The sequence below is a fragment of the Rhinolophus ferrumequinum genome, chromosome 28, assembly GCF_004115265.2.
Source record: "Rhinolophus ferrumequinum isolate MPI-CBG mRhiFer1 chromosome 28, mRhiFer1_v1.p, whole genome shotgun sequence".
NCBI lineage: Eukaryota > Metazoa > Chordata > Mammalia > Chiroptera > Rhinolophidae > Rhinolophus > Rhinolophus ferrumequinum.
The window spans coordinates 13,560,988-13,583,470 of NC_046311.1; the positions used below are offsets into that span (position 1 = coordinate 13,560,988).

The window sequence follows — 22,483 nt, forward strand, 5'->3', positions numbered from 1 at the left end:
TCCATGGGATTGCACTTGCACCTGTGTCAAAATACAGTTGGTCATATTGTGTGAGAGTATTTCCGGGCTCTGTGTTCTGTTCCACTGATCTGTGTGTCCATCCTTTGCTAATACCACGCGGTATTGATTACTGTAGCTTTATTGTAAGACTTAAAATCAAGGAGTGGGCACTCTACGACTTCATTCATTTTGAAAATCGTTTTAGCTGTTCTAGTTCTCTCCTGCTCCCTGGGGGCACACTTTCCCTGTGGTCTGGCCGTAAAGCACAGGCTTTGCTTTCCTAACTCATGTACTTCCCATTACGTGCATTTGCCTCAGAGCAAAGGGATGAAAAGGAAAGAAGCTGTGAGGGCGGCCTCTTCTATTATAAAAAGAGACCCTTTTTCTAAAATAGTTACAAAAACTATAAAATACCTAGCCCTAAAATTAACAAGCAATATTGTATACCTGTAGGAAAATAAAAACTGAATCTCTACAGAAAATCATAAAACATATTTTTTCAAAATGAAGCAATAAGCATAAATACTCAGTATTACAAAGATGTTAGCTCTCACGAAAATAATATATCTATGTAGTTGATCCTAATTGCAGTAACAGCTGGATTGGGATATGTATTAGTTTCCTAGAGCTGCTGTCACAACGTAACCACAAACTGAGTGGCGCAGAACAGCAAAGCATCCGTTAGTAGAGAATTGGTCCAATCAGACCTTCCCAGCTGGTGTCCTGTGGAACACTGATGTCCCACCGTGAGTTCAAGCCATCTTCAGGGTGACGTGGCGGGTCCCCATAGCTCAGACTCCTTGAAAGGTGCCCCAGAAGAAGCTAGTTCTAATGGAACGTTCTGGGGGGTCTCTGCAGACAGCAACGTCTAGCTCTCATCGTATCATCATGATGTTCTGAGCTACTGCTGCTCCTTAGGGCCCAGAGCACATGGACGTTGGGGTTCAGCTGCCCCAAGGTTGTGCGGAGGTGGGGGTGCAGTAAAGCCACATTCCTGGAAGCTGTAGCTATAGTTGGTGGCATCCAAACAGTTTGCATCTATATTCGATACTTCTGGCCTTTGGGCTAACATGCCCCTTACGTACTGTCTGTACTAATACAAGGCAAATACTCCCATGAGGCAAGCCCATTTGCAAATTAGAGCATCATGATTATATAGAAATATGAATAATTCTAAATGGATTTGAAATCCATTTGCATTATTAAAAGATATTTTAATATCACATGTATCAAGAAAAGGCAAAAAAAAAGAACCGTATTCAATTCTTTCAGTACAATTTCAGTTGTAAATTCGTGTGCTCGAAAACGGTGGTTTAAAATATGGATATGAGGCATGGCAGCACAGTGATGAGGAATTGCAGGTGAAAGAGCTCAGATGGAATATTATGCTACTGCTGTTAGGAAGAATAAGTTAAAACTTTGTGTGTTGGTGTGAACAATTACCGAGATTTATCATGAGAAAGAAGCAAGGTGCAGGACAGAGTCTAGTATGCCCCTCTTCTGTCCATTTAAAAAATAATTTCTGTATAGATAAATATATCATTGGTGTTTTCCAGAAAGAGTCAAAACATGCTGTTTATAATGGAAGTTTCAGGGAGAAGGATTGTAATACAGATAATACAGGAGACCGTACTTTTTACCTTTCTATTTAGTATTTTTCTGTAGTTTGAATTTTTCAAACCATGCCATTCACATTTTTGTTTTAAAACATCAGAAAGGTGGTTTTTTGGGTTTTTTTTTCCATTTTGGTGGGAAGATGATAGGCTAAAGAAGTTTTTCTTTGCAGTGCTTGCCTCTAAAATAATAATTGCTGTAAAAATAAAAAAACAAAGGTAATTTCATTTAACAAAACTCAAGAAAAGCCTTGCTAATCTTTAGGGACTTCCTTGAAGCACGGAAAGTTCTCGATTCGTCAAAGATTAGATGGCATTCAGTATTTTCTATTTGCTAAGGCAGAAAAACTTTTATTTATATCCTCAAGGTTTTCAGCAACAAAAATTTCAGATAATCAGAGGCCTTTGTTCCCTACACTGTCTGCTTTCCGGTAATTTTACTGTGATTAACAGTATAACAGGTGGACAGAAAAACTTAGCAAATGGACAAAGCTTTTAAAATGTAAGTGCTGTCTGAGTCTGTGGCTCCAGACACGGCCCTTGAGTCAGCGGTGGCATGGTTGTCCGCGGTGGCTCCCTGTCGGAGCACGATTTTTGAAGCCCTGGGAGCTTTAACTTGGTGTATTTAAGCTGTAAATCTATGTCCATTTTCCCTGAGCTTTTTCATTTTTGATGTTTGCTCTGTTTTCCCTCTTCATCCTCACACTGCAAATATCTCAGATAATACAGGCTTTGCTGGAGGCTTCTTTTCTAATAAGACTCCACGAGAAAACGAAAAAGACAAAAAGAATTTATTTTTTTGAAAATTGAGAAAAGACATTTTAAGAGATGCATTCGATGACGAATACCCCCCTCCTCAAAAAAAAAACTGTCATGACATGAGCTTTACATCTGTCTTTTCATCTTAGAATTTGAGATATAAAGTCCCCATTTACTGACTTTTTAAAGTAAGGTGATGCTGGCTCAGGGACGTTCTAGTGTTTTAATAGACACACGCAGTGCACCTATACTGCAGCAACTAATGATTTGCTGTTTTAATAGACACATGCAGTTCACTGACACTGAAGGCAAATAAGAATTAATTCTACTGGAAGTGGAAAAAGTTTAAGTCCATTAACAGCCCGGCTACTTTATATTAGATTTTCAAATGGATGAGAAATTAATGAAGAGCTCTCACCGTATCGTCAGAATGGGCATATTTATAGCCCTATCCTGCTTGCCAAAAATAATTACATCTCATTTTTTTCCTGCCAACCATTTGAACGCCTTTCACAGAAAATGGAAAAAGGGGGTTGGTGCAAAGAGGGCATTTCCCACCAGAAAGAAGTAAGGTTTTGGAATCTTTGAGCAATTTGTAAGCCTTGTCAGTTCTGGAACATTGTCTCGGAATGTTTTCTATTTGTATGTTTATTTGTTTACTTTCCATTATCATGTATTTTCCAAGTCAGTTACACATTGATTTCCAAATGCCACGTTTCTAAGAGACTGGCGTCACGTTAGGGATTGCTCCTAATGGTGCACAGTTGTCCACTGAGTATCTAGGGTTTGGTTCAGGAGCTGAGGCTGATCCCAGTGACCCCGGATGACCTGATTCTGGGGCGGAGCAGACCAGTCTGCGCAGGTTCGGGGGGCGGGGCTTGCTTCTATTTGGAGCCATCCTGCCCCCTCTGAGGGGCGCTGGAGCCCATCCTGCCTTCCCAGGGGCGTCATCTCGCAGCCCCGTGGAATATGGCCCCTTGGCACCTGCTGCTTGCTTTTCAGCCCCGGGGATAGCCTCTGGAAAGGAGGCAGAAAGAGTCCCTTTTTAATGGGACTGTTGTTCCTCATTTAGTTCATGTTTGTGTACCGTTATTTCACTTTTTTAGATTTGTGTTCTGAACGAGTTACTGTGTGATTTTTGTTTTGTTTTTTCTTTTTTTTTTTTGGTCGATGCAATTCAAATGCACAGAAACCCTTCATGGTGTTCAGGAATGTTTCCAACCAAAACCCATTTTGACTGTAGACTCTAGAGCCTTGGAGAGTTTCGTCAGATGAACTCTGGGCATTCTTAAATTAAGAAAACATGTCTAAAGGAAAATTAATTTTAAAAGAAATTCAAGTTAACTAAATTACAGATAATCAAAAAGGAAAACTAAGCTTTTTAGGAAAAAATATGACTAAGGGTAAAGTACAAAGTGAGAATGGGCAGGGCAGGGTGGAGGCAGGGATCACAGGACAGAAGACAGAGAAGAGGTAAATTTTATGTTTTGCATATAAATTCCTTTGACGAAAGTAATGATTTCTCAGCGTGGTAGTCCAGTCAAGGAAATTGAAGAGAAGGAATCATGATTCCATGTACTGTTTATGTACAACCTGGAATAAACTTAATATGTGTTTGCCTTTTGTTTTGTGACTAAATATAATTATATGCATTATGGACATAAATTTTGGAGTAAAATGTAAATAAAACCATATTTCTGTTGCAAAAAAACCAGAATGAGTGCCAGCTTCAGATGCGTTTGTTGGCTTATTTATTGCTGTAGGATAAACAGTGTATCCTTTATATGTGTGGTATGTGATATACATGGATTTTTCTCATGCTGTTTCCTAGTCCAAACCTCTTGCGGTGAGTACAGATTTGCACCATGACAATCATCTAAAAGAAACAATGCAGGTTTTAATTTTTTAGAACTCTGTGCTGCTCAGAAGTCCCGCTGGTCAGCTGGCTAGTCACACTGGCCTGAGATAGCTGCCCGTCACTCTGGGTTTTTCCAGAGATGCAGCCTTTCTCTGGACCACCTGACCTTTGAGTCAGAGAGTCTGGCTGGACTCTGGTCCTGACCTTGGCTCCTTGTGCCAAGCATGCTCTTCTACCATGGGCCATGAGAGCAACAGCGCGTCAGCCTCTGAGGACACCCCCACGCCACGCATCATCAGGGGCCACAGAAGGCAAGAGCACATGTGGCTAGCTGGCCTTGAACTTTCAAAGCCCGCTGCCCCCTGGACGTCACCCTATTAGCACCAGTTATAGGCAGGAAGCAAGGCTAGACTCGGGAGTGTCGCATGACCAGGCAACAAGGATAGACCGGCACGCCTGAGAACCTCCAGAGCCCCAGGCCATAACTTCTGGTCCTCTCCTTCCAAGAAAACTAGGGACCAACGTTGTAGCACAGAGTTGGGGCTCAGGGGTCAGGGACCAGCCAGAGGCAGGAAGACTCAGACCCCTGCAGGATGGCCTTGGGAAGCGTGGGAGTACCTAAAACACCAAGTCCCTCGGGGGGGTAGGCACGTGGTGGCCTTGCGGGGAAGAAGGAGCAAGTTGAAAAGCAGCGAGAAGCCTGTGCTGAGCCTTGAGTTCCTAGTGTGCAGTGGGGGTGAAGCCACTGGGTCCTCACAAGGAACCCCTGGCTGAGGATGGGCACCACTCAAGCCCGGCTGATGGCCGGGAAATATGAGGGTGCATCTTTAGGACATCCAGCGTGTCTTTCTCACTTACAGGCTCTAGCTATCTGGGCAAACCATAAGTATGCCCTTCCCAGCTCCCAGATAACATCTAAATGTCTCTTTGCCACAGAAAGGGGGACTGTGGTCTGCTACCTCTCCCTGAACTTCAGCGGCATTTCAAGCTGATTGTGGGCCTCAGAGCCAGGGGAGGGGTTGGCACATGCCAGGGGCTGGGACCCTGGCTTCACCAGGTGACATCTGTGAACAATCAGCTGATGTGTTTCTCTTGTTGGGATGCCTTCATCTACAGATAGATGTCAGCTGGGATGTTTTCAGGTTACTTTTGGCTGCAAGTGATATAAAACCCAGTTCACAAAAACTTACACAACAGAGGAAGTTATTATCTCAAATAACAAATGCAGACGTGGGCTGCCCCAGAGTTAGTGGGTTCAGCAGCCTCAAGGACCCCGCGAATTCATCAAGGACCCGAATGCTTTCCAGCTCTCCTTTCTGCCACTTTCAATATGTGATGTGTTGGCTTCACGCCACTCAGGGTCACAGGATGATTTCCACTGCTGGAGACATGACACGCAGATGCAAAATGTCTGGTAGTAGAGAATTTTCCCCTGTGGACCTCTTTGTGACAGCTCATAAACATTTCTCAAATGTCCCCTCCCGCCCCCCCATACTCCTCACATCTCATTGGCTAGAACTGGGTCACATGTCCACTCTAAAACAGTCACTTGTTATTTGGGTTGTATAATTTATAAATTTAGAAAAATATCACCCTTGAGTAAGATTAATTGAGTCAAAATGTGAATGGACGTTAATATTAAATAGCAATGAGTTGGGCTGGATTTCTGTAAGTTGCACGTAAAAATATCACAGTTGGGCACCAAGGATGAAGCATAACAGATGTATCCACGTTAATTACTGTGTGAAATTTCCCAGGGTACAGTTTGTAAATGTCCAGAATAATAACCACAGTGAATTGGGTGATTTGTTTAGAGATAAATGTTGGAAGGAAAAGAAAACATGCGAGAGCAGTGTGAACCATGTGGGTATTGTAAACAATTGAGCAGGCCAAGAACATTCCAGACACACATTTTCACCCACCGATTGGATCCTAGGAAGAAGTTGAGTAGCTAAAGTTTCCATTTTCCCATACCACCTCTCTCAAACTTGTGGGATTGATAAAATCTGGGGGGGGGAAAAAGTCACGCCTCTCAAGAAAGAATCTGGTTTATCTAACCAGGTTAAGGGATGTTGTTGCCAGCTTCGAGAGACAGGAATCTCCTGGAAAACCAAGCTCCTTCGCCTCTCAGGACTCAGGGTTGTCCCGGAAGCGACACTGCAGCTGGGCCGATCCATAAGCAGGCAGCAGGCGCCCTCAGCTCTCCTTCCTTTCCAGGTGCACGGACTCTCACCTGTGTGGGGCTTTCTCTCTTTCTTGGCTGACTCTCTCGACCACGACACTGAGTTCTGTTCACCATTTAATGTACTTATATTTATAAGGTTGCTGTTTTTCCCCAATGTTTCGGGGCCCCTTGCGTCTCATCCATTCTCTGCCTCTCCCTCCCCTTGTTTGTGCTTCTTTTTGCCCAGTCGTTCCCCGCAATGCCATTCTTTCTGATTTTCTCTGGTCGGGGCTTCTGCCAGCTCCATGGAGCAGCCCAAGCATCTCATGCAAATGCAAGGAAAAGATTTGAGGGGAGCAGACTGAAGTTTCCTTTAATACTGAGTTCCTGGCGGTACCCGGGAAGCAGGGACTTTGTAGCAAAGTGGTTGATCAGCTTCTCTCCTTCATGGCTTGTCATGTATGTTGTGTGTGACTTACAAGTTTTCAAGGACCTAAAATAGAGATAGGTCTTTTAATGCTCTAAGAAGAGAAGGGAACAGAAGTGGGACTTCTGGTTGAGCACTGGCTTTACTCACTTGAACAGTTTTCTTACTAACAGGCAGTTATCACATTCCTACGCACATTTATTTTTTGTCCAGGTGAGAGGAAAAGTCCAGGTAAGCCCATAGACAAAAGGCAGAGCGTCCGACTTTCTTATTCCCTCCAGGTAGAAAGATACTGCGATAATATTTTTTGGGGGTGGGAGCAGAGTTAAATTCACTTGTCTATATTAACTGGAAAAACGATTTTGTTGTTATTTTACATGAATATGATCCTTTCCCGCTAAAAGGGCAGCTTCCACAAGGTCCACTTGGGAGTCTGGTCAGCGAAATAAGTGGGTGGACCCTTGTCATCAGTGAAATGAGTCATCCTTACATTTCTGCATGTTATTCAGTGTCTTCTCCTTCCGTGTTTCTTGTCTGTAACCTCGTCACTCTCTGTTGTCATACTGAAGAGACTGTGGAGCTAAATTCAATTTAGTTAGTGGAACACAGGTTAGCAGAGAGGTGGCATCTGGGTAAGAGAGACCACGTGAAGGTGTGGACCAGATCAGCAAATGCCTGCATAACATTGTGTGGGACTTGCTTCATCCACTGTACATGTTTGAACAGCCTTTTGTGTGTGTGTGTGGGGGGGGCATTTATTTATTTTGAATTGCAGTAGATCTTGGTACAATTCACTGTTGTGTGTTGAATTCAGAAATGTGCCTGTAACACAGGGCAGAAGAGCTGAGTTTTAAATCATATCATAAACATACCTATGTACACTTTTGCAAATGTTAACTCATTTTGCATTTTCATGACTCCTGGATGGAGTTATACATATTGCAGTATGAGTCATTCAGAAGCAGTTTTCACAGTCTGGGTTGATATATTTTAATATGATAGAACTCTTTGAGATAACAGACACTTGCTCATAAGTGGGAAGATACAGTTTTGAAAGCATAGGGTGACGGTGCATACGGAATCAAATTTATGACCTCTCTTTGATCTTGCCCTTCTCTCAAGAACCCTCGTGCGCTATTGGTGGGATTGTAAATTGGTGCAGCTACTATGGAAAACAGTATTGAGGGTCCTCAAAAAGTTAAAAACAGAACTACCTTATGACCCAGCAATTCCATTTCGGGGTATTTATCTGATGAAATCCAAAACACTAATTTAAAAAGACATTTACACCCCCATGTTCACTGCAGCATTATTTAGAACAGCCAAGACACAGAAGCAGCCTAAGTGTCCATCAATAGATGATTCGGAAAAGAAGAGGTGATACATACTGAGGGGGGTGCCAAAAAAATATATACAAGTGCACACTTTGGTCGACATTTCTTAAGCAGTAGTTCGCCATAATCAAGTGTCTGGACGCTGATGGTAACCACTTTGAGCACCTCTTGTCATTGCAGAAGTCACATGTCACTTGTATTCATCTTTTGTTACTGGTATATATTGAGTAGTACAATTTTAATACAGTTTTCCTTTCTGAAAATGTGTATATATTTTTTGGCACCCTCTGTACATACAATGGACTATTACTCAGCCATAAAAATGAATGAAATCTTACCATTTGCAACAACATGGATGGACCTAGAAGATATTATGCTGAGTAAAATAAGTCAGAGAAAGAGAAATACCACATGATTCAACTTATATGTGGAATCTAAGAAACAAAATAAATGAACAAATTAAATAGAAACAAACTCCCAGATACAAAGAACAAATTGGTGGTTGCCAATGGGAGGGGTTTGGGGGGTAGGTGAAAGAGATTAAAAAGTACAGATTGGCAGGTACAAAATACTCACAGGGATGTAAAGAACAGCACAGGAAATATAGTCAATAATAACACAGTAACAATGGTGTCAGGTGGGTTCTAGATTTATCAAGGTGATCACTTCATAAGGTATATAAATGTCTAACCACTATGTTATACACTTGAAACTAATATTGTATTCAACAGTAATTGAAAAATAAATTTAAAACAAAGACTATTCTAGGGCCAGAGCTATTGATGCAGCCCTGAAAGCCTACCTGTGTCAGACGTCTGTGCTGCAGGAAGCCAGGAGGTAGCAGGGACAGCTGGAGCCCCCATTTCCTGAGATGTTTTGCTACTGTTGAGGATTCATTCCTGCAGAGTAGTTTTAAGTGGAGACCTCTGTTTGTCCTAGAAGTCACAGAGTTGTTGTCACTTAAAGAAAAATTGTCACATTAGGAAACTCGTTGTTTTACCAGCAGATGCTGTAGGAAACTCAGGAAGCTCCAGCATACCAACACCTAAGAAATGAGGAAATAGGCATTTCTTTGTTACTTTCAGGATGGGTTCTTTTCTTTCCATGTCCGTGAGACTTTCGAGTACTTTTGAGGACTTTTTCGTATATCAATACTGAAGAGTTTGCCTAACTCAACCCAGTCTTGCTTCAGGGGACCAGGCTGAGACCTGACCAGTGAAGGGCTTTTGTCAGGATGCAGAGCAGACTGGTGTCAGAGGAAGGATGAAACTGTTCTGTCAGCCGTGCAGCATAAAGATGTTCGTTCATCACCTAAAATACAAACAAACATAGTCTGGGATAGTGATGGAAATCATTATTTTAACCGCTGGCCCTACTCCATTTTAGTTTAACTTTTCAATGAAAAATTCTTTTTGTGTTATTGTTGGTGCAGAAAGTCTGGGCGCCCTAAGTGCATGCATTTGATGGTTCTCGTTCCTGGTTTATTCATCTTCTTTTCTGTCTCATGTCGTTAGACTTCAGAAGGAGCAACTTATTAATGAGATTCCTCACCTTGGCCTTCGTCAAGTTCTTCTTTTTAAAACAGGTTCACTGAGAAAGTTCACCTGTGTCAAGTACGTGATTCAGTGTTTTTTAGCATGCTTAGTTATGCAACCATCATCTTCACCTAATTTTATGACATGTTCAGTCACCCCAAGAGTAGTGATTCCCCCATTCCCCGCCTCCCCCAGTTCTAGGCAACCATTAATCAATCTACTTTTCGCCTCTGTGGATTTGCCTATTCTAGACATTTCGTGGAAGTTGCATTATACAATATACGCTGTTTGGTGAGTGGCTGTATTCATTTAGCATGTTTTTGAAGTGCATCCACATGATGGCCTGTGTTTGTCCTTCATTCTTTTTTAAAGCTGAAAAATACTCTGTGGTATTGGCATACATTTTCTCCATTCATCAGTAAGCAGACATTGGGGTCATTTCTACCTTTTCGCTACTGTGAACAGTTCTATCTGCCTAGTCCCTCGCAGGGTTAAATTAGCCCCGTCCATTCTCCTTTTCGGTGCGCTTGCCCTGTGGTTATCTATACCTCTGCTCAGGGCCAAAGTGGAGTCCAGGAGGAAAGAATGAGGTGTCTGTCATCGTGCATGGTGTGGCCACTGGAGAAATGCTTTGGGTTAAGCATGGAGAAAAGAGCTACTCTGGCATAGCAGGTGCTTCAGCGTGTGTTCTACGTTCTCTGAAACGCCTTTCTACATGGTAAATCACCAGGTTAGCTCATGTGTACATTCTATAAGGAGAAACAATCTTTCATGGTTTCTTACTTGCACTTATTGCTGGCAACTAAAATCATAAGCATGTTCCCCAACCACAGAACACTGCCAAGAACCCTAACTAAACTGTCAAATTTTATTCAGATCACCTCTCATTACATTCAGATATCTTTGCAGGTAATATTAACCGTGTCTATTGCCGTGACTTTGAAACAAACTCTTGTTCCTTAGTACCCTCTTTTCCTCTGTGTAATGGGTTTGGATGCCACTTAGCCAGAATTGGTTCAGTTTCAAGTGAGGGGAACCAACTTGAAGCAGATAAAGCAAAAGCAGATTTTACTTACTCCAGTAATTAGTCATCCCAGGAGTTCAGCCTTGCACTTGGGATCCAGGACTTCAGTTAGCACCATTCGGACTGTTTCTCCATCGCTTAGATCTCCTTTGAGTTGCCTTCACCATGTTGCAGATTATTCCCAAGCAAGGCAGAGATAGCTAGGCTTACATCCCCCTTCAGCTTGTTAGCTCAGAGAGAGCTCATATGAACCCCTAAAAGGAGTCTGACTGGACTCCCAATCCAGTCACTGTGGCCCGCCTGAATCACATGCACCCAGAAAATGAAGGCAGAGCTTTTTCCAGGGTCTCCTAGAAATGGGAAGAAGCAATTACCAAAGGGTAAAGATGCAGAACAGGGGCAAAAACAGCCAACGAAAAGAAATTATTGGCCACTATTGAGACCTCATGTGTTTGTAATTTTATAACTTAATAGACCTTCATGATTTTCGTAAGTAAAAGGCCGTGGGTCATCGGAAGATTTATATTTCTTGAAAAGAGAGTTGCTGCATTGCTTTTCCTACTGTCTACCCGCCGAAATAGCCCCTACCCCCACCCAACCCCTTTGCTCACATGCTGCACACGGCCCCCCTTTTCTTCCACTAGAAGAGGCAGCAGAGCCACTCGCACATGCTGGCTGCCTACTTTGATCATTGCTTTTATTCCCCCAACGTCCTTACTTACTTTTTTGTACTAGGTCACTGCCAGGAAATGTAAAACCTTCCTCTGATTCTGCAAGAAATACCAAGGAACCAAGAGAATGCAGTAGATAATAAGGATGATTAGAGCTTCTTGGCAGGCATTTGCTACCAAGGAGACGAAATAAAGCCATTAATTAGTGACGTCTAAACAGCAGTTGGTAGTAGGCATTTCTTTTTTCAATGCAACTAAATCTTAGCTAGCTAATTTTTTGCCTCAAATAATTTTTGTTTTCTTTTGGGTCTAGTAATAAAAGTACTAAAGTCATTAACATAAAGTGTTTGAAAATGTTTTTCTTTTTTTAACCACTTGTCTTTAGTACTTCACTGGCTAAACAAAAAGTCACAAATGTCCCATGCAAATTACACTGAATTTACTGGAAATTTGAATGTGTAAAACTGTTATGGCCTGGTGTCCCTGAGATGTTAAAATTGATTGAAAGTATATTTTCACTGATCTCCCAAAGCAAGAAAATAAACATTGCATTTCATTTTTAAAAGAAAATACTTTTAATAGCACTGTGATATATTTTTTCAGACTTTCGTCTGATTTTCGTGCACACGTGGTTCGCTGCAGTAAACATCTTTCTTCACACAGCGTTATGTAGTCCTCAAATATTTTCCTTAATATAAACGCCCTGGAAAGAAGCAAATCATTATCAATCTTATTTTGTTGATTTGGAAACTGAAAGGAGTGTCAGTAGCTTTCCCAGGGTCATACAGGTATCTAACTTAGGGCAGGCCGACTCCCAGACTTTTTACTTTTTCAAGGACACCACATCATGTTCCCTTTGCATTGTGTGGTTAAGGGCAGTCTCTGGAGGCAGAACGCCTTAGTTCAGGTTCAAATCTAGCACTTTCTTGCTGTAGGACCTCAAAAGAGTTAATATTCTTCTCTGTGCTTCAGTTTCTTCATTTGTAAGAAGAAAAACATAATAAATGGGGCCTCATGGGGTTGTTGTGGGGATTAAATGAAGTACTAGGTGCAGATCACTTAGAATAGGGTCTGACCTACAGTTACCTTTGTAATAATCATCAGCTGCTGTTGTTTATATTTATTATTATTAGTGTTAGTGTTGTTATTGCCATCACCATGACAACAATTTTCCCTCAAACACTATGTCAATCTAAGGTGGAGTGGGGGTCTGGGCTCCTTCTCCATGCAGTATATAAGCTTCATTCTAATATTATCATGTGATATTTTCTCACTTGTATTCTTCTGGACACAGTGTAGAGAGGTGTTTTAAGACTTTAAACTGGTATCTTTTCTCACCCATTTTGAGTTTGACAATCTGCTATCTGACTAAAGATTCCACTGATGGACACAGCTGATTTTCACAGTCACTGGGGTAGCTTGACTAGCGGGGCTACTTGGTAATTTAAGTGAACACTTTTGCGAGAAAAAAAAAAAAAAAAAAAAACACTGAAAAACCAGCCCAGTTGTTGACGATGGCTTTCATCTTATTTTCCATTTCTCTGTTATCTCATGGTTGCTGATTTTTTACTCAGGGCACAATTGGAGGAACCTTTTGCAGAATTCTCCGCTGCAGTAGTTTTTCTTTGATCCTCAGTCCAAATTTTAATTTGCAAGAAAACTGAAGCAGATGGATTTTCTCATTGTAAAAAAAAAATGAATGCCTCGATGATATATTTGTTTTTCATAGTAGTCTTCTGTCATTAAGATTGATGCTTGAGAATATATTGTTAGATCCTGTATGGAACAGAAAGTTATTACTCATAGTTTACCAGATTTTAGCGAGCATACTTGCATCATAACATGGAATATCATTTTACATTTAGTGCAGCTCCAGTGTCATTATCAGATTGCATTTTCATATTGAATTACTAACAAAAATTTTATGCTAACACTTAATGAAATTTTTAATAAGATTGTGTTTTGATGCTATTATTCAAATAATGTGTTTTGAATTGCTTTCCTTTGAATATATTTGCATTAAAGAGAAACTCAATTTGATTTGGTTCTTTGAAGAGGTTACCCACTTTCTGGGTAGTTTAAAAAGACAGAGGGAAATTGTTAATTCTTTGCAAGTCAGTAAATAGAAAAGGAACACAATTACTACGATCTGTAGAAGTAATGGCAGCAGACACAGATAGTTTGAGTTAATGAAATGACTCATGTTGGCTATTATAGTTGCACAATTAAAAAAATATATATATACACAAAGCACACATCACAGATTATGAGGGATGATACCCCTGGGTTCTCTTCTCTTTCTCATCGAGCCCTAAGGCAGATATTTTAAGAATTGAGAAATTTAAGAGATTCACATTATTGCAATTCTTGATCAGTGATGCCCAAAATTAAATGGTAATCTCTTGAGAGAACACGTTTCTCTGTTTGTAGCATCCTTTTTTTCCATTTCTGCTAAAACTGTGGTTGTGAGCCCAAGGCAGTTCACGTGATCACGTGCGTTCCAGAAGATAAACTCATTTGACCAAGCAAAACCACTGTATGTGGTGGCTTGGTCATAGTTGTCTAGCTGATGGAGTATAATGCAAAAATATAAACACTGAAATCGTGAAAAGATGGGGGGAGTCCTGCTTGCGAGGCAAGCCTGCTTTACCAAACATTCGTTTTTAATAGACTCTCAGGGGCATTCGTGAAAGTAATGGTGGTAAATGGTGAGGAGGGTTTAAACTTGTGCGAGGGGAGTGGCGAAGGCAAAACAATCTAGGCGTCTTCTGGGTCTTTTCTTTTTACGTCCAGCTGTGTGTAAAAGGAAATGCTTTTTCTTCACTTGCACGCTCTTCGCTTTCTCTTCACCTTATGTTTCTCCCCCATTCCTTGACTTCGCTCCATCTAAAACTATTCCCGACTTGAAAACACTTCCCTGAGCCTGTGCGGGCGCGAACGTAGCCGCACTCCTCTTGAGGAGTCTGGGCTCCGGTTCCCTGTCTGCGCGGCTGGGAACGGACGACACTTTTAAGCACCGACTAATAAAAGCACTGCGGTGACCCCGCGGGGCTGCGCAGAAAGCCGCGGCGGCCAAGAGACTCCGCGCACGCAACACGTCGCCTCCGTGACGCGCCGCGCAGGCCCCGCCGACGCAGCGCGCAGTCTCGACGCGGCGCGCGCTCCCTCTGGCCCCGCCCCGGCGTGTCGCGCGCCCCTCCCCCCCATCCTCGCCGCGCGCCGCTTTCCCTCAGCTGCCGCTGCTGCCGGTTACCGCCCGCCGGAGTCCGCGCGGTCGCCCAGCCGTCACCGCCGGCGACATGTTGCAGAAGCCGAGACACCGGGGCCGCCTTGGCGGCCAGGCCGAGAGGGAGAAGGACTGGGGCCGCGGCGGAGACAGCCGGGCCGCGAGAGGCGGCGTCGCCGAGGAGGCCCCGAGCACCTCCCGCGGGGTGGGCAGCTCGCCTCAGCGCGCCCGCCGGGCCGAGGCGTCCCCGGCCGTGGGGCCCAGGTCCCAGAAGCAGCTGGAGCTGAAGGTGGCCGAGCTGGTGCAGTTCTTGCTGATCAAAGACCAGAAGAAGATCCCGATCAAGCGCAGCGACATGCTGAAGCACGTGATCGGCGACTACAGGGACATCTTCGCCGACCTCCTGAGGCTGGCCGCCGAGCGCCTGCAGTACGTGTTCGGGTACAAGCTGGTGGAGCTGGAGCCCAAGAGCAACAGCTACATTCTCATCAACAGCCTGGAGCCGGTGGAGGAGGACGCGGAGCTGAGGGGCGACCAGGGCACGCCCACCACCGGCCTCCTCATGATCGTCCTGGGGCTCATCTTCATGAAGGGCAACAGCATCAAGGAGACCGAGGTCTGGGACTTCCTGCGGCGCCTGGGGGTGTTCCCCACCAAGAAGCATTTAATCTTCGGGGACCCAAAGAAACTCATAACCGAAGACTTCGTGCGGCAGCGTTACCTGGAGTACCGGCGGATTCCCCACACGGATCCGGTCGACTACGAATTCCAGTGGGGCCCGCGCACCAACCTGGAAACCAGCAAGATGAAGGTCCTCAAGTTCGTGGCCAAAGTCCACAAGCAGGACCCCAAGGACTGGCCCGCGCAGTACTGTGAGGCTTTGGCGGAGGAGGAGGCCCGGGCCCGGCCTCAGACGGCGGGCCCAGCCCCGTCCCTCGAAACCGCGGCGGGGAGAAGGGTCAAAAGCACCGGTTGAAGAGGTGGGGGTGGCGGGAGCACTTTTCTGTGAGGCTTAAATGTGTGTAGCTGTAGGATGTGTTTGCAGAGTTGTGTTCTGTTAGTACTACAAGGTACGTGGTTCCAAAGTGTCGTTGACAAAACCATTCGGGAGAGGATTTATTTGGCGTGTTTTACTGTCTGTATATGTGGGTATAAAAATTTGGCTAGCTTTGTAAAACTAATGGGAAAACGTTTGTGCTGTGATCTGGAACAGAGATTGAAGGAAGAACACATCAGTAAATTGCTTTGGCGCCCAGAAAATAAAAAGGAAGTGGCTGTTAACCTGGCCTCTTAACTACCCCAGTTTGTAAGGAAAAAGAAAAGCCTTTGCAAATTAAAAATAAAAATGTGACTGCCTGTATCCCTTTTTGCCTTAACACAGCTATTTTATATTTATATATTTCCTACATATGTAAGCATTGTTCCAAGCAATGTAAATGTTTTTTACTTTCATAACTACCACTTAGGTCGGTTTGGTTTTCCTTGTTTTTGCTACTATAGTTATAATAAATACTATATCTTTGAAGCAGTTATGCATTGTGCATTTTTTAAATTGTGAATCATGAGAAATTAATTTCATGACTTAAAACCAGCATCTTAAAGGCAGTTTTTGCTACATGTTAAGTGTTTTGTAGAAGTTGCTTTACTTTTTATATGTGTTCCTGCAGATTGGATCATGATGTACAATATATTTCTTACTGTGGGTCACAAAAAAGTTGATGAAACCATTAGTGATTAACCAGCCTACTTGAGAATCAGACTACCTGGATTTAGTCCTGGCTGCACCTACCGTGTTTTGCCAAAAATAAGACCTCACGGGACAATCAGGTCTAATGCATCTTTTGGAGCAAAAATTAATATAAGACCCAGTATTATATAAGACCCTGTCTTGTATTATAGTAAAATAAGACCGGGTCTTATATTAATTTTTGCTCCTAAAGACACATTAGAGCTGATTGTCCCGCTAGGTCTTATTTCCTGGGAAACAAGGGTAACTAGCCATATAAATTTGGGCAGGTTACTTAACTTGCTTAGGGATGTTTCCTCACCTAGAATATGGGCTTATGGTACCTCTATGATTGTGTGTGTGTGTGTGTGTGTGTGTAATGGTGTGATAGATATGGAAGTGTATGTAAAGTTCTTGGCACAGTGCTTGGTGTGGCCAATTTTAGTAATTCCTTAAATTTTTTTTTTTTAATTTGTTTATGATTCTTGGACTGGAACAGTTAAAAAATTTTTTAAGGTCTTTTTTCATTATTTTCCAAATCATTTCTAGAATTGGAATTACTGGTTCAAAAGTTATGACACTATTCTTCTAGTCTGACTCTTGGTTTTCTGGAGAAACATCACATGGTAGATATGTGGTGAGGAGAGCCCACATAAAATAGCTTAAGAGCAGGAAAGTTAGACTGGAGCTTTGAGGGTCACTGGTATAGTGAAAAGGGTGTGGGTTTTGCGGTTGACAAATTTGAATTATGGCCCATGCTATTTCAGCATGGGGATTTGGGGTAGCTTTTAAGCTCTCTGACTCTCAATTTCCTTATCTGTAAAATGGGGAAAATAACATAATAATAGTTTGTTACGTGCATTAAATGAGTGAAGAAAAGAGCTCATGGTCTCATAGTGTTCCCCCAGAGCTTCTGGCAAAATGTTGTTGGTACACAGAGTCAACAAATAAGTATTCAGTGGAGGAGGAAGTAGTCGTTTGGGGGAAGGTACTGCACATCCACCATGAAAGGCGATACTTTAGCTCAAAAAAAAAAGTAGATTTGATCACCACTCAACAGAGAAATGTCATCTGGAAGAGTGGTGGGTGGGTATATGGTATGCGCTGAAATGGAGAGCGCAGTCGGTTCCTTATTGGGCTTTATTTCTTCCTGTTGAACCGGAATTTGCATTTATTTCATCAATGGAGTATAGTTGGTCCTTGAAGATTTTTTTCGTTTGCATTTTATTTTAGTGTATAAATTACCTTCACTAAAGCATCCTGCTTACTGGTCCCCTTAATCTCACTGACTGCCTTCCCCTCTCGTGTGTTCTAATACTGACATTTTCATCTTTATGGTGAAATTATCATTACCCAACACCCGTTGTTCCTTACATCTCAGGCAAATACCCTCTCCCACACTTTTCTCATAGAGAAGTTAATTTACCATCAATGAATTCTCCGTAATCCTAATATTTGTAAAGATATTTCCTAGTATTTTAAGTTTTTAAAACTTTGACTTTCATGTTTATGTTTTTAATCTGTTTTTGTGTATGATGTGAAATATGGATATAATTTTCACGTTTTTCCTATATGGATCGCATAGCACCAGTTTTTTTATAGTTCATTCTTTCCACACTGATTTATAATATACTCTTTATTATATAGCTGTTTCTCATATGTAAGCAAATTTATGGCTCGAAGTGACTTGGTTTATTTGCTGTCCATTTGCCAATATCATGCTATAATTCTATAGCATCATAATATGTTTTGTTTTGTTTTTCCAATTCTTTTGTGTTTTTTTTTTCTTTTTGTGAGCAGTGTTGATAAGCTTGAGCGGTGGTTCACCAGGTGGAAAGGGGAACAAAAGGGATTCAGCCATAAATAGAGTATGTGCAAAGGCCCTGAGGCATAAATAAGCACGCTGGTCCCTACAAAGCCAAATCATCTTATAAGACATGGTGATTAGCAGCATTAGATGGAACCAGAAAGCTTATAGTGGGCCAGGCTATCATGGGCCTGACACTCCACGTGGTTTGGACTCGCCTGTAGGTCAATGTTTCAAATTTCACCTAATTTCAGCCATTCAAGTACAGTTGACCCTTCAACAACAGTGGTTTGAACTCTGTGGGTCTACTTATACGTGGATTTTTTTCAGTGAATACCTGTACTGTTTTCGATCAAAGGTTGGGAGTCTGCAGACATGGAGGGCCGACTGTATGCGTTCCTCTGCCATTTTATATGGGGGACTTGAGCATCTGTGGATATTGGTATCCTTAGGGGTCCTAGAACCAATCCCCCCAACCTACCCCCAGCTACCAAGGGACAAGGGTTGATGTAAGAATGTCCAAACCTGAAGAGAATTCTTACAAAAAATTCATTTGAGCCAGGCAGAGGATATGCTTGGAAGCAAGCTCTCCACAAACTGAGAAAAACACTTCCTCTTCCAATTCTTACATCTTTGGCATTGGCTAGAACTGCAATGCATTATGGAAAAGAAATGGCAACCTCAAGGATGTTTCTGATTTTAAAGGGAATAATTTTTAATGTTTCACATCAAGTGTGTTTGCTGTTAGCTTCCCCCCCCCCATAAATATCTTGAATTGGGTTGTTTCCCTCCTGTCCCCTTCCTCCTCCTCCCTTCCTTTCCCTTCCTTTCCAAACAGTGCAAGGAATTTTTTTTTCCCCTGAACTACTTGAGTGCATTTAGTTACCATGTTTCTTTAGTCTCCTTCAGTCTGCAAACCTAGAGTCCTTCCTTTTCATGATCTTGTCACTTGAGTGCAGGCTTGTAGAACCTCCCTCAGTTGGGGTTTGTCTGCTGTTGCCTTGTGACGAGATTTGAGTTATGCCTTTTTGACAGGAGTATCTGTGTTTTTCTTTCTGGATCCTTGAAAGTTTTAATTTGCCCCGTTATTTTGTAACTGATTATTTTGGTTAAGGTGGTTTCCTACCATCCCACTCCACTGTGAAATTTTCCATTTTTCTTTGTAATAAACAAATAACTTGTATGAAGAGATACTTTGAGATTTTGTAAATATTGTATTCCTCACCAAATTTTCAGTGTATTCATTTACCTTTTATCTGTGTAGACTCCTGGGTTATAATCTTTTACTGTCATCATTTATTTTGATACTCAGATTGTCCCTGATTTGGCCAGTGGGAGCCTGGTAAAGCTGGCGTTTGTGTCCTCAACATGCCTCCATCATTCTTTGAGCCCTTCTTTACCTGCTCCAGACCTGTAATTAGCCAGCTCTCCAAAGAGCTCCTGTTCCTTTTGGTGGAGATTAGAATCTAGAAACAAGGTTGTTAGGTTTACTCATGCCTACTGGAAATACAAGTGCTTCTAGCCTACTAGGTGACAAAGTTGGGGAGTGTTTGTCTATCAGTCTCATTCTAACACCAGTGTTTCTTCTCGTTTACTCCCTTTCTGTATCTGTACCCTCTTCTGCCACTATTAGAAGCTCAGCCCCTGTTAGCCTTATAATATTTATTTATTTGATCAATCCCCTGTAAATAACCAATCTCCTATCCCGGCTGCCACACCCTCCCACACAGGGATGCCCTTTGCTTCCCACTGGGGAGCTGACATCCCACAGAGTTGCCGTCTGGGCATACACCCCCCCGCATGGTGCTTGGGGTCCAGTACCCCACCTGGGCCTTGGCCTATCCGTCTCCCTCACCCCACACACGTCTTGCTCTGTTCTACTGAATGCCTTTAGATTGCCTTGTTCAGGAAATAGGAAACACTATAGTGTCATAAATGAGTTGGGGAGTTTATGTTTTGCCCTTTAAATAAGGATTCAATGTTTTTGAAGGTTTGGAAAAAAGTTGACCTGTGAAAGGCTCTCGGCCTGGTGTTTTTGGTGGGGAGCTTTTAACCTCTGATTTTGTTTCATTAACAATATGTCCAGGTTTTCTCTTCTTTTCAAATTAGTTTTGATCACTTGTATTTTCTAGAAAGTGTTTTCATCTGCTGTCTGATGCAGTAAGATAAAATTGTTCTTAGTGTTCTCCTTTGATTTAAAAATAATTTTATTACATCTTCATTTATATCCACTTTTGCATTTCAGTATTTTTGCCTTTTACTTTCCCCCCCAGAGCCAATTTTTCCCAGAGTTTTATTTACTGTAAAGTATTTTTGAAAAACTTGTTTTATTGCTCTTCTTTACTGCTTTGTTTTTAAATGTTATTACTTTCTATTTTCGTTATTACGTTCTTTTTCTTCTTGAGTAGAATAATCTATTGATTTTTAATTCTAATTCATTTGAGGCAATATATTTCCTTTTATTTGCAACTTTACTCACATTCCAGAAGTTCTAATGTGTAGTATATTTGTGATATTCAGTTCTGAATATTTTCTAATATCTGTTATGGTTTATCTTTTGTTTATAATTATAAATGAGTAATTTTTAAATTTTCAAATATTTGGATTTTGAAGTCCTTCTTGTTGCTCTCTCATTTTTTAAAATTAGTTTGAATGAGATAAAATGGTCCATATAAAATCAAATTTAAAATATTAACCTGTGCTCTGTGACCTAACATGGTCAATATTTTATATATTCCAAGTGTCCTTAAAAAATAAGTGAATTTTATATGTTTTTATAGTATGCTTATTATAAAGCTTATTGTGTTCAAATATTATATATTCTTACAATTTTTCCTGTCTAATCAATTTTTGAACAATGATAAGCACCTCCTATCATAATTTTATAAAATTCATATATATGTATATATAAACAAATATATATACATATATATAAATATATGGCTATATTTGCAAGGACTAAACAGCTTTAGCATTATCATATCTTCCTGATGAATTGTTTTTTCATATAATTACCCTCTTTATCATTAATAATGCTTTTTGCCTTAAAGTCAATTTAGTATTTTATTAACATCTTTTACAGTTTCCCCAAATAGCCAAAACATTCTTTAAAAAGGACAAAATTGGGAGGACTCACGTTTTCTGATTTCAAAACTTACTATAAAGCGATGGTAATGAAAACAGTATGGTACTGGCATAAAGCAGACATAGACCAATGGAATAGACTAGAGAGCCAAGAAATAAACCCTCGCATATATATGGTCAAATGATTTCTGACAAGTGTGCCAAGACCATTCAATAAGAAGAAGTCTTCTCAACAAATAGTGGTGGGGAAACTGGATATCCAAATGCAGAAAAGTTAAATTAGACCCCACCTTATACCACATACAAAAATTAACCCCAAATGGATCAAAGACCTAAACATAAGCACTAAAAATGTAAAACTCTTAGAAGAAAACAGGGAAAACTTCACAGCATTGGCTTTGGTAATGGTTTCTTGGCAATGGTACCAAAAGCATAGGCAACAAAAGAAAAAATAGATAAATTGAACTTGGATCTAAATGTAAAATTCCTGTGCATCAAAGGGCACAATCAACAGAGTGAAAAGGCAACCCACAGAATGGGAGGAAATATTTGAAAAATCATATGTCGGATAGGATTAATATCCAAAATGTATAGGATTAGTATTCAGACTACATAAAGAACTCCCAGAACTCAATAATAACAACAAAAATCCGCAAATAACCCAATTAAAAATTGGGCAAAGGATCTGAATAAATAGATGTTTCTCCAAAGAAGATATGCAAATGGCTAATAAACACCTGAAAAAATGCTGCTGAGAAGGTAGGGAATCGAATGGAGGAGATAAATTAAAGCAAGACTTACTTGAAACTTACAAATTTGACTTGAGAATACTTTTATATAATTACAAAATGAAACTACATTTAAAAAAATCCATCCCTAACAATAAATAAATGAAACAAATGAGCCTGGATTCCCAGTCAGTAGCATAACCACATATAAAGGAACCATGGTGACTCTAAAACACCATAATTTGACTACTTATTTTTGGCAGAATATACTCTTAAGGATAAAAAGAAATATAAAAATCTTAAACTTTTCAATAACCATGTTTTTGGTGGTAGTATTAGCATTGTTGTTTTGAGACTATTGTGCGGGTATCGTGAAATTAAACAGGATATTAAAATGAGAAATAAGGTTTGGGGCATGGTTGAAAGGAGATATAGAAGATTGATGTGATTAAGTAGAAACCCTGTAGTTTTGAATTTGAATTCAAGACATCAGTATGGACTCACGGTATATCTAACAACTGAAAATA

At 41.2% G+C, this 22,483-nt stretch overlaps 2 protein-coding genes across 2 annotated transcripts in view; both read left to right on the forward strand.

The window, feature by feature from the left end:
- Positions 1–22,483, forward strand: part of ENTREP2 (endosomal transmembrane epsin interactor 2) — a 253,708-nt gene that overhangs the window by 167,790 nt on the left and 63,435 nt on the right. The gene's annotated exons all lie outside the window — the stretch shown is intronic.
- NSMCE3 (NSE3 homolog, SMC5-SMC6 complex component) lies at positions 14,605–16,139 on the forward strand. The gene has a single exon (XM_033100322.1). It carries the CDS (start codon positions 14,685–14,687, stop codon positions 15,585–15,587), a length of 903 nt encoding a protein of 300 aa, XP_032956213.1. The 5' UTR covers positions 14,605–14,684; the 3' UTR covers positions 15,588–16,139.

Excerpts from the sequence above, each read along its gene's own strand:
- NSMCE3 (XM_033100322.1), top strand. The coding sequence starts at position 14,685 with ATGTTGCAGAAGCCGAGACACCGGGGCCGCCTTGGCGGCCAGGCCGAG.